The following is an 11884-nucleotide window of genomic DNA, read 5'->3' on the forward strand; positions in this document are numbered from 1 at the left end:
AAGAAGAGTAGAGATATGTGGAAGAGGAAGAGTGGGAGGGAAGGAGGGAAAGCTGTGCAGGGTGGAGGAGCTGTGAGAATGGGAGAAGTGGGGAGGCTGGGTGGGAAGAGGGTCCCCTCTGTCCCACGCTRAGCATGGCACACACACGCTCACACAGCTGCTGGCTGTCCCCTAGACAAGCCTGAGGTACAACGTGCAGCCCACGCAGGATGAGGTGCCCTTCATGCTTCATGTGTACACAGTCCCAGAGACGTGTGTGGACTCCACGGCTCACAAGGTCTTTGACATTGGCATCAATGTCAGGTGAGTCTGCATTCTGGTCTGAGCTTTCCTGGYGAGCTGGGGGAGGTCTGGTTGTCCCCAGGGTGAAGCAGCKTTGGGGGTGCAGCASCACATTCCTGGGAAGGAGGGCAGGAAGCAGCTGTTCCATGAGGAGAGGCTGTGGAGGAAGGAYTTGTCCTGCTGTGAGGGCAGCYCAGGGCTGGGCTGCATGGATGACATGGGGAACCTGGCACAGCTGGAGAAGGTGCTGRACTGCMAGRKCTCAGTGGGGTCCCAGTGCTCTGGAAAAGCTGGAAATGCCCYCTGCTTTGAGTTGATGTGCACTGAATCTTTGTTGCTTGTTTCCTCAGTTACGCTGGGGAGCGCAATGTCTCCAACATGGTGATTGTTGATGTGAAGATGTTGTCGGGATTCATCCCCCTGAAGTCCTCAGTGAAGAAGGTACAGTGCTGTGTGAAGCATTTCTTTGAGTATATTTGTTCTTAATCTGGGGCATCAATTTCCTTTTTTAAAGGAGCATGTGATTCTTTTCCTGGTATCTTCTCCACTCTTAAACCTGTCCACCTTTTCCTCTAGGTCTTCCACCCCTCTGCTGTGGAGGTGGGGTGAATGTGGGATGCCAGCAGCAGCATTCCTTTACCACTCCTCAAGCTCTTGTGGTAGCTTACAGTTATTCAAATACATGTTCATTTTAGCCCCAGATCAAGAGCTGGAAGGACACCATCAGGTCTGATTTCAGGGACTCAGGAGCCTTGGGAGATACATGACAGGAATGACAGTGCTGGTCCCTCATTCCATTTATGTGTCAAGAAGGTGCAAGAGCCTGCGATGGTTGGAGTTGGGGGAAGTTTAGTATGTGGGGCTTCATACAAATTRTTTCAAAATCCCCTGGAAGCACTCTTCTTGTGCTTTCCTTCTCACCATCTACATGGTGAGATGCTGGGAGAAGAAATGTAGGAAGACTGACTAACTTTCTTTCAGATCATCAGCCTCCCCATGTSTCCTTTTTCCAGCTCTCAAACACAAGGTTTCACCAGATCCAGCGAACAGAAGTGAACACAAACCATGTTTTGCTGTACATCGAGCAGGTGAGGACTAATCCAGGGCTACCGTGGGGCACACAGTGAGCTCTGCAAGGCAGTGGCAATGGCACGARATGGCCATGGAGATGGAGATGGAGATGGAGATGGAGATGGAGATGGAGATGGAGATGGAGATGGAGATGGAGATGGAGATGGAGATGGAGATGGAGATGGAGATGGAGATGGAGATGGAGATGGAGATGGAGATGGAGATGGAGATGGAGAGCCCTGCTCACCATCTACAGCCTTATAAACACAGAACATAAATAAGTCACTGACCTTGTCTGTCTCACAGGAGACAACTCTGTCCCAGCCCTGAGCAGACATTCCCTCCACCTTGCGCTCAGATCAACCCTGACCTCCCCCATAGCAGAGCCTTCCCCAGGGTGGGGAAAGCTCCCAAGGTTTTCCCCTGCTCCTCAGCCAGTCCTGCAGCCCCGTATCTGCCCAGGGCCAGGGCACAGRTGGMCRCAGAGAGTGKGGGAGCYGGGGTCAGTGYGGARGCACCAGGGAGCCCCCGCAGTGCAGAGCCCCCCTGAGCCTCTCCTGCTTCCCTTCCCCAGCTGGGCAGGGAGACCCTCAGCTTCTCCTTCACGGTGGAGCGGGACATCCTCGTGCGGGGCCTGAAGCCAGCCCAGGTGAAGGTCTATGACTACTACGAGACAGGTGAGTGCGGGGCTGGCAGCGCCCGTGGCAGCGAGGGTGGGCACTGGGACACGTGGAGGGCATGGGAGCTGTGGGRACCYGCRGCTGCCCCTGGCCTGGCATGGCCACCTCAGCCCTGCCTGAGCTCTGGGACTGCACAGGGACCTGGGGCAGAGCCGTGGGTGCTGGGGGTCCCGTGTCCATTCCTGGTCCTGGCTGTGGCTGTGCTTCCAGGCAGGCCCTGCTGCTTGTTGTGCCTCTGCTGTCCTGGCTGCTGTGCCAGGGTGGCAGTGACAGAGCTGTTTGTCCCCACTCAGCCCAGTGTGGTGGGAGAGGATTCAGTGCAGCCCTGGGTACGCTGGGGCAGTACCAGCGTACTGGAGGAGCTGCCTCCAGTACGGGGAGCTGCCTGGAGCTGGAGCTGCCTGTGTGGGGTGGCTCTGCCTTGCTGCCACTGCCCCCAGCCCAGCTGGGATTGCTGGGGGAAACTGGGGATTGGTGGCACCAGCCTGCTCTGAGGGCCTGGGAAAAGCATCTCTCTGGCACCTGTCCCTCTGCCAGCAGTGCCAAGGGTCATGACAGCTCACTGTCTCCTTTCCCTTCTGTTTTGCAGATGAGTTTGCCACACAGGAGTACAGTGCTCCCTGCACCACAGGTAGGCTACTGCTCCCTCCACTGTTCTCTACATGTTCTTCTATGTAATTTTGTCTTCCTGCCAGCACTTGTCTCTTCCTGTTTGAGTTTGGATGACATTGGCCCAACTTACAGGCACAGATCTTGCACATAGAACTAAGACCATGGGATTTACAGAGCTGGCAAGTTTGTTTTTGGTAGCCACTGCCTGAGGGAATAGCTGCTTCCTGCTCASGTTCCTGCTGCCCCAGCAGGATATGGGTCTCTCAGGAGGCAGCTGTGCCTCATGACCYGGGCAGTCAGCCTTCAGTCTTGGATTGGAGTCTGAGCTGGCAGGACAGGCAGCCACGTGTTCTTGGCTAAGGAGCACGGGTAATTTAGGAGCTTCTGTAAAAACCTCTGACCCGTCCTGTATGATGTCTTCCAATATGAAGACTGGCAGGTCTTGCTTTCCATCAGTTACTCAGTTTCAGGTGTTTGGAATATGGAGGCTTCTGGAAAGCAGAGTTCCTGGGAAGTGGTTTTTCACAGGGCCTRATTCTGGCACCTGCAAACAGAGAAGAAGTGATTTGGACTCGGGGAAGGCAAAAGCTTTGCCTGCTGCTGGTGATAAATGGTGACATTTATCTCCTTTCATGTTTTTATCTGATGTCTGGGAAGAACCTGAACTCCCACACTTTTGTTCCATACTGCTTGTTAACCTGTGTTCATTGGTACAGCTATTTTCTGCTCATTCTGGACCTACAGCTCCCCTTCRTGGAAAATATGCTTAAGTCGTAAGATATTGAGTGGACAGTAAGACATTTCCAAAGGGTATTTTTCCGTGGCCTGGTTGTGCAGAGACTCACGGGGAGGCCTTAGATTTTAGGCTACTTTTCCCCAATTCTGTTAAAAGACAGAGATTTTATCTTCGTTGGAAAGGGTGATGGGAAATTTCTACTTAAGAGGCTCATCCACTGGTGTGGATGTACAAAGGTGTCCTGAATTGACTARAAGGCAGATCTCAGTTGCCAAATTTCCTTTCCTGTCATGTATAGCAGAGCAATAGAGTGCGGTAGATTTCCTCCACTCTTTGCAGAGAAATAAATAGAGCACATCTCACCGCTACGCTGACCAGCCCTGCCTGCTGGCACTGCGCTCCTGTGTCCATCTCAGTTGTGACAAATCCCCCTCTGCTTATCTCTCCCASTGGGTCAGAGAGAATTTCAGCGCTATCTCAACCTCTCACAGCCTTGAAGGTGACAAGTATTGAGTGCTGTGGATGACCCTCCACCCTGTAAAACAGCAACTCACTCTCCTGTACTGTGCTTCACACACAACCTGACTTCCACATCCACATCTTGCTCTCTCTGTCTCTGAGAACAGGGATGAACATATCTCTCTGACTCCTGCTCCCTCCCTCTTCTTTCATCCTTATAGAGGAAGTAGACCAGGGAAATGAGTGAAGAACACTCCCAGATGCTGGAACCCGCCTGCCTTACCACCACCACCACGGCATGACAGATGAATAATGCCAGCAAGGAATGGAAAATGAACTTTACAAATAAATTAACTGTACTCACCAATGATTTTTGAACAATTTGTTCCCAATTCTGGATTTTCCTGCTCATCTTTCAGTCACAGCTTTAATGTCCCTGGTTTCTTAATTTAAAGAGAAACCCATCTAACAATTCCTGTGTGCAGGAAAATAAGGCTAACAAGTGAGGAAAAAAAAGAGGACATAATGATTTCAGTGGGGGTCAGCCTTTCTAATGTATCTCTCTCTGTGTTATGTTCTCTGAATTAATCATCTGAGATGCAGTCTAACCAATGGAGAAGGACAGGTACTTCTTGGGAACAATTTCCCTCCCCTGGCTTACAAACCATAACCTCRATTGAATTGGTCTCTGCAGAGACCTATCCATGTCTCCCACCAACAGGCAGCCTGGAAGATCAATTAATGTTAATGAATTTCAGCCCCTGTGATCTTCCCTGCACACACCCTCCAGGGTTTGCTCCTCATTGGTAGAAGAATGGGAGGAGACACAATCTGCCCTCTTKCTAAGATTAGAGAGTGTCTGGGGAGCAGAAGGGATGGGTCCATGCRTTCTGCCTTCAGCTGCTGATTTACAGTGGCTTGTTCTCCTGCTGAAGCTTGGGCCTTCTTGTGGAAGCTTCCATTCTCTTGTGCCTGCTGCTTCTGGGAGATTCCCAGGGAGAAGCTAATGGCATTTGCCAGTAACCTACCTGCCTAAGTCCAGTTTAAATGGTGCATTCATTTAAATCATGCAGTTGCTCTGATGAAACTGTCTATAGGCCTCTTGGATGTCTCCAGGAATGATCCCCTTTTCTTGGTTTTGTCTCATGAATTTCTAGTTTTAACATTTGAATGCAAAAAGATCTTATGTGACTGTTTATTCTCATGAAATGCTTATTGTTAGGTATCATGACATATTGTGCATCCCAAGTWTGCACAGCTAGCTGTTCCATCCAATTTTTGCTTTAGTGTGCCTGTACAAACAGTGTTATTGAGAACAAATAAAATTCTTCATCTATTTTGCTAGATATTAATATTATGTCACTTTGTCTTCTGTGGTGTTTGGGGTTTACACACTCAAGACCTTTTGATACCTCTTATTCAGAGGACTCTATGGAATGATCCAGCTTCAGTGACAGCTGAGCAAAATTTCTAATACAGCTACATTGCATTTTGTCTTGATTTAGAAATWATACAACTATCTATTTTTTCTGCCATGAAGCAATTACTTCTCCAGAGAAGGAAGAGTCCGTATTTGTGACAGAAGCTACACGAGGGACTCCTATAGGTGTGTTTGCTTTAGCTWACGTTGGCAGGGTGAAAGCAACTCTGCACACAGAAACATGGAAATAAAACACACACCTCTTGAACTGAGGTTGAAAACCTCTGCATCCCTATGAGAGATCTAGACCAGAGAAAATATGATCATTTGGAAAATTTGCATGAAAAACATTTAACCCAAACTGCAAGATGGGAATCCAGGTCCTCCCCACTGAAATCTGCTGAAGCATTTTAAGCCCAGCTGTGATGGAGAAAAAAAAAAGTATTGAAAATTGCTCAACAAACCCAGGAGATCTACAGACCTCCACTAAGGGTAAGAGGATAAAGTTCTCATGAAAAATGGAAAGGGTTTGGCTAATAAAGTGGTTCTTGGTTGAAATTCTGACTAAGATTATCTTGACTGTCATCACGTGCCACATACAGGAGAACCAGGTGATCATTTCCAGCTAGCACAGGTTTAGGAAAGGCAGGTTCTGCTTCACCAGCCTAATCTCCTTCTACAGAGAGGTTAGCCACCCAGTGGGTTCTGGGAAAGGCTGTGGTAGTAGTCTTAGAGATTTCAGTATAGCATTTGACACAGGTTCCCACAGCATTYTCCTGGAAAAACTGTCCATTGTGTTGACAGGTGCACCACCTTGCCATGGATGGCTCTGAATTGAAATCTCAGGCCATGACAGTCTGAACCAGGGACAGGACTGGAGACAAGAGTAACAGTAACAGAAAAGACCAGAGACATCTGATGAGAATCAGGACTTAATTTATTTATAGTGTTGCTTCCTTTCTGCTTTTGAGRTGTCCTCCTCTAGCATTTCAGTACCTTCCCCTTAAGATCTTCTAAGGGCAGAGACACAAAAGCTGATAARGCAAGGCTTTGACAAGATGCATTCTTCAGGAATTTCCTTGTTCAGCCGGCACTGTAGGTGRGAAAAGAATAGAGTGAGATAAATATCCTTGTGAGTGGTGTCCAAAGCTCTGGATATCCCCATGTTCTGGTGGCTATGTGAGCTCAAGACCTGTTAAACTATGAGAAACTGCTTCACCTAAAAATGCCCAGCTGCAGACAGATAACAGAATAGGAATGGCTGGACACATTCAAAATATCTATGCCACAGAGAGGRGAGGCAGATCTCTCCTGGGCATAGGTGAGCTATCGTAGTACACATTCTCTGTCAGCAACTGGATTTCCCACAGGAAAGCAAAAAATAAYCCGGGAAACAGTTTGAAAGGTCCTCATTAAAGAGACAACGTAAGTGAATAACATCAGCATTTCACCAAGATACTTGGCAGACAATTCCTCAGTACCTTTCAGTGTCTGCAGCATAGCAGAYGTGGCCCTAAAAAGGGCAGAGACACAAAAGGCTGAGTGTGATGTTCCATACCAAGGGAGACTTAAATCTTATTTGCATAAAGTGACACAAACACGGAGGAAAAAACAATTGCTACTGTACAAATGAAGGCAGTAATACTGAGATTGCTATTCTCAGTGAGCAAAAATGAAATCTTACACAGGAAGTTGGGTGGCAGCATTGCTTTTGATCTCTGTACTGAGATGGGAACTGCAGTAGGCACAGTGAAGATAAATGCTGAGAGTAGATACCCATCAAGGAAACATAAACTCTACAAAGACTAATTCAAGACAGCTCCCTGCTGGAGCATCTCAGTTGTTTGTGCRCACCTACCTGTGGTGCAGGGAGCACTGTACTCCTGTGTGGCAAAYTCATCTGCAAAACAGAAGGGAAGGGAGACAGTGAGCTGTCATGACCCCTGGCACTGCTGGCAGAGGGACAGGTGCCAGAGAGATGCTTTTCCCAGGCCCTCAGAGCAGGCTGGTGCCACCAATCCCCAGTTTCCCCCAGCRATCCCAGCTGGGCTGGGGGCAGTGGCAGCAAGGCAGAGCCACCCCGCACAGGCAGCTCCAGCAGCTCCAGCTCCAGGCAGCTCCCYGTACTGGAGGCAGCTCCTCCAGTACGCTGGTACTGCCCCAGCGTACCCAGGGCTGCTCTGAATCCTCCTCCCACCACACTGGGCTGAGTGGGGACAAACAGCTCTGTCACTGCCACCCTGGCACAGCAGCCAGGACAGCAGAGGCACAAMGAGCAGCAGGGCCTGCCTGGAAGCACAGGCAYGGCCACAGCCAGGACCAGGAAYGGACACGGGACCCCCAGCACCCACGGCTCTGCCCCAGGTCCCTGTGCAGTCCCAGAGCTCAGGCAGGGCTGAGGTGGCCATGCCAGGCCAGGGGCAGCTGCAGGTCCCCACAGCTCCCATGCCCTCCACGTGTCCCAGTGCCCACCCTCGCTGCCACGGGCGCTGCCAGCCCCRCACTCACCTGTCTCGTAGTAGTCATAGACCTTCACCTGGGCTGGCTTCAGGCCCCGCACGAGGATGTCCCGCTCCACCGTGAAGGAGAAGCTGAGGGTCTCCCTGCCCAGCTGGGGAAGGGAAGCAGGAGAGGCTCAGRRGGGCTCTGCACTGCGGGGGCTCCCYGGTGCYTCCRCACTGACCCCRGCTCCCACACTCTCTGYGKCCACCTGTRCCCTGGCCCTGGGCAGATACGGGGCTGCAGGACTGGCTGAGGAGCAGGGGAAAACCTTGGGAGCTTTCCCCACCCTGGGGAAGGGTCTSCTATGGGRGRGGTCAGGGTTGATCTGAGCGCAGGGTGGAGGGAATGCCTGCTCAGGGCTGGGAAGGAAGGMGCAGTAAGTCTAAAAACAAGAGTTTGTAGTTAGAAGACAGCAAAGTATTTAGTTCCATTCTTATCAGAGCCATGGTAGTTTTGAGTCCCAGATTTTTTGCCCTATGCTGCCAAAAGTCCCAATGTCTGTGTTTCTGCCCCATCCTCACCTTTTCCAGGTATAGTAGAACGTGATTCGTATTCAGCTCTGTGCGCTCAATAACATGGTGGCGTTCCAGCTGAAGAAAGAAGACCAAGATGTTACTGCACTGATGGCAGTCTCCCTGTGCCCCTTGCACAGCCCTATGGGTGGGATGCACTCTGGATGAAACACTGCAGTCATCAGGGAAGTAAGCCAGAAGCACAGAACTGCCTCCTCGGTGTGCCACCCAAGTATCGTGGTGTCCAGCCCTCCCCTTCACCAGCCTGGCTGAAGAAGTACAACCTGGATCCAGAAGAGACTCAGCTCTGGTTCAGGCACAGTGATGAAACAATTAAATGAAAATACATTCCTTCTTGCTTGCTAGTTCTGCACCATATTATTATAGCCTTTATTTTCCAGTTCATGCACCTAATKCAGCATCTTAAAGAGTTATCCAACACCTAAAGAGTCACAATGCTAWGAGATGATTTTTAGATCAGCAGAGGGAAAAAGGAAACAGCACTATTTTGGAAAATATTCTGTACAGACATTGTTTATGGGGAGCTGTTGGGACACAGTGAAAATGAAAGTGTCCATTACCAGTTTAAAGAAAAAATTAGTCTCTTCTTCCTAGACTGGTCACATTGTCTCTCCTTGTGCTGGCTTGAAGMCATATATGAAAAGGAACAATGTACATGTCAAATGTGCAAATGACAGTGACAAAACCAAGCAGAAGCTTTGTCATTTGTTAAAGACATTTGAAAGGTGTTTTGAAAAGAAGAAAGTGGATGTTTTCCCTCTGTATTTTGCAGTGGTGAGGCTGCACACTGAATTCTGCATTCAGCTTTGGAACCCTCACTTCAGTCGTTGAGGTACTGGAGTGGCTGCAAAGAAAGGCAATGATCCTGGGAAAGGGAATGGAATGTAAGTCTTATGAGGAGCAGTTGAGGGTACTGGGATTGTTTAGTCTGAACAAAAGGAGGCTCAGGGGAGCCTCATTACTCTACAGCTCCCTGAAAGGAAGTTGTAACGAGGGCACAGGTCAGCCTCTCCTCCCAGGCAGCTAGTAATAGAACTAGAGGAAACGTCCTCAAATTGTGGCAGGGAAGATTCATGTTGGATATTAGGAGAAATTGCTTCACTGATAGAGTGGTTAAGCATTGGAACAGGGTTTGTAGAAAAGTGGTGAAGTCACTATATTTGCAAACATTCAGAAAAAATAGTAGACTGGGCACTTTGCAATATGGCAGTAAGTAGATATGGTGGCATTTAGGCAAAGTTTAGACATAGAGATCTTTTTTAAATTTAATGATTCCATGATTCGCCATTGCCTGTATAACAAAYGGGTTCCTACCTTCCTCACTGAGGACTTCAGGGGGATGAATCCCGACARCATCTTCACATCAACAATCACCATGTTGGAGACATTGCGCTCCCCAGYGTAACTGAGGAAACAAGCAACAAAGATTCAGTGCACATCAACTCAAAGCAGAGGGCATTTCCAGCTTTTCCAGAGCACTGGGACCCCACTGAGCCCTGGCAGTTCAGCACCTTCTCCAGCTGTGCCAGGTTCCCCATGTCATCCATGCAGCCCAGCCCTGAGCTGCCCTCACAGCAGGACAAGTCCTTCCTCCACAGCCTCTCCTCATGGAACAGCTGCTTCCTGCCCTCCTTCCCAGGAATGTGCTGCTGCACCCCCAAAGCTGCTTCACCCTGGGGACAACCAGACCTCCCCCAGCTCGCCAGGAAAGCTCAGACCAGAATGCAGACTCACCTGACATTGATGCCAATGTCAAAGACCTTGTGAGCCGTGGAGTCCACACACGTCTCTGGGACTGTGTACACATGAAGCGTGAAGGGCGCCTCATCCTGCGTGGGCTGCACGTTGTACCTCAGGCTTGTCTAGGGGACAGCCAGCAGCTGTGTGAGCGTGTGTGTGCCATGCTCAGCGTGGGACAGAGGGGACCCTCTTCCCACCCAGCCTCCCCACTTCTCCCATTCTCACAGCTCCTCCACCCTGCACAGCTTTCCCTCCTTCCCTCCCACTCTTCCTCTTCCACATATCTCTACTCTTCTTRTTCTCTTCCCTTTACGCAGAGCCTTCCCTYCCACTTCTCCCCTCTCTCCTGTTCTTTGCTCTCCTGTCCCTCARTGGAAGGACTCAATGACCTTTAGGGTCTTTTCCAACCYSCRTGATTCCATGATCCTGTCCTCTCCCTGGCCCTGCCTGGCAAGGGGCTCCCCTCCCAGGATGCCAGCTGTCCCCATYGCCCTCACCTGCAGGTAGACACATCCTTCCCCAGACACCTCCACGCTGTAGTCCSCTGGCACCTGGGGAAGGGGYAGGCGCTGGAGCAGCAGCCGGTTGSTGGGATCCACTTGGAAGTCCTGCTGGAAGCCCCCTGCAGATCGCAGGGCCACGTTRGAAGCTGCCCCGCTCTTGGCATAGGTGACAGCTCCATACAGGGACAAGGCTTGGAGAGCCACCACGGTGTCCTGAAAGAGATGAGTCCCAGCACTCAGGGGATGCAATTAGCCTTTCCACAGCCTGCCCTCCTGCAGCCTGCCCTTTCTGGCAGCAGCCCCCTCCCCTCCATCCTGCACTTTCTCCAGAAAAGACAGAGGCAAAGAGCAGCCTCAGCACATTTCCCTTCCCAGAGGCACCACCCGACACACTCGCCTGTAGCCTCTCGGACACTTAGCTACCATGGTAAGCACTGCATGGATCCATTGCAGGGCTATAGTTCCCACCTTCCTCTCAAACTTTCCCGTGCTCCCACCAGGCTCCCTGACACGTCCCATCTTGTGATGCTGRTGTGTGAGGTGGCAGAGGGAAGCAGCTCACCTGGGTGGAGGAGAAGCCTCCATTAGGATTCTGCTGGCTGCTGATCCACTTTGCAATCAGGGCTGCAAATGACAGCTCGTCCTGGGCAGGGGCCGGCTGCGACGTGAGGTGAGCCAGGAGCACGTAGGCCGTCATCTCCACCTCGGCAGAGGGAGCTCGGTGGCGATAGTACGGGAGATCGGCCTCGGGCTCCTTGCCAGGCCGCTGCCAGTGCACAGAGCCATCTGCACACCAGGCAGGGACACAACAAACAAGCAGCTGTTACTAGTAAATCTTGCAAGGGACTTCCTGACCTGCTGCCTACCCCAGCTGGGAGGACGCAGCCTCCAGGATGTGTCTGTCCTGCAGGGTGATGTGGGAAGGGTCAGCTTTACACATTTCACAGGTTTACAGTGAGTATGAGACTGCTGAGCCTCAGGCCTAGACACCACTCTGTCCTAGACTCCACATTCCCATGGACATTTATGGGCTTGGGCACCCCAGGGAACCTCATCAGGGATGCCATTCCTTGCTTTTGTGAGTAGAGACGCTGGGATCAGGCAGTGACAAGCTCTGTGAGGCAAAATGGCCCAAAGAATGTGACCAAGGTTTGACACCTGACTCCTGCAGGTGAAGAAGGCAAAAGGTGGGGATATAATCCCTTCACAGCTCCACTATCCACTGCTTGGGCAAACCCAGTGTCCAGCCCGACTCAAAAAGATCAGTTCCAAGGAATTACAGGATTTTCCCTGAAAACTCAGAATTTGTGTTGTGGCCTCCAAAGTGCCCTGAGTGCTCATTTTCT

General features: G+C 50.8%; 2 protein-coding genes across 2 annotated transcripts in view; one reads left to right on the forward strand and one right to left on the reverse strand.

Moving 5' to 3' along the window:
- Positions 1 to 5208, forward strand: part of LOC130580319 (alpha-2-macroglobulin-like) — a 38137-nt gene extending 32929 nt beyond the window's left edge. The window contains exons 29-34 of the mRNA XM_057377737.1: positions 176 to 303; positions 633 to 723; positions 1296 to 1370; positions 1928 to 2030; positions 2623 to 2664; positions 4062 to 5208. Coding sequence (XP_057233720.1) covers positions 176 to 303; positions 633 to 723; positions 1296 to 1370; positions 1928 to 2030; positions 2623 to 2664; positions 4062 to 4087 — 465 coding nt within the window. The 3' untranslated portion in view covers positions 4088 to 5208. The remainder of the gene's footprint in view (positions 1 to 175; positions 304 to 632; positions 724 to 1295; positions 1371 to 1927; positions 2031 to 2622; positions 2665 to 4061) is intronic.
- A 977-nt stretch (positions 5209 to 6185) lies between these two features.
- On the reverse strand, positions 6186 to 11358 carry LOC130580320 (alpha-2-macroglobulin-like; the record flags this gene model as incomplete). The annotated part of the gene is made up of 7 exons (XM_057377738.1): positions 6186 to 6353; positions 7119 to 7871; positions 8284 to 8352; positions 9610 to 9700; positions 10030 to 10157; positions 10533 to 10751; positions 11101 to 11358. Coding segments are annotated over 7 exons (1608 nt in total), but the record flags the coding sequence as incomplete, so codon positions are not given.
- Positions 11359 to 11884: the final 526 nt, after the last annotated feature.

The sequence above is a fragment of the Malurus melanocephalus genome, unplaced genomic scaffold, assembly GCF_030028575.1.
Source record: "Malurus melanocephalus ecotype Western Australia unplaced genomic scaffold, MMel_1.1 scaffold_322, whole genome shotgun sequence".
NCBI lineage: Eukaryota > Metazoa > Chordata > Aves > Passeriformes > Maluridae > Malurus > Malurus melanocephalus.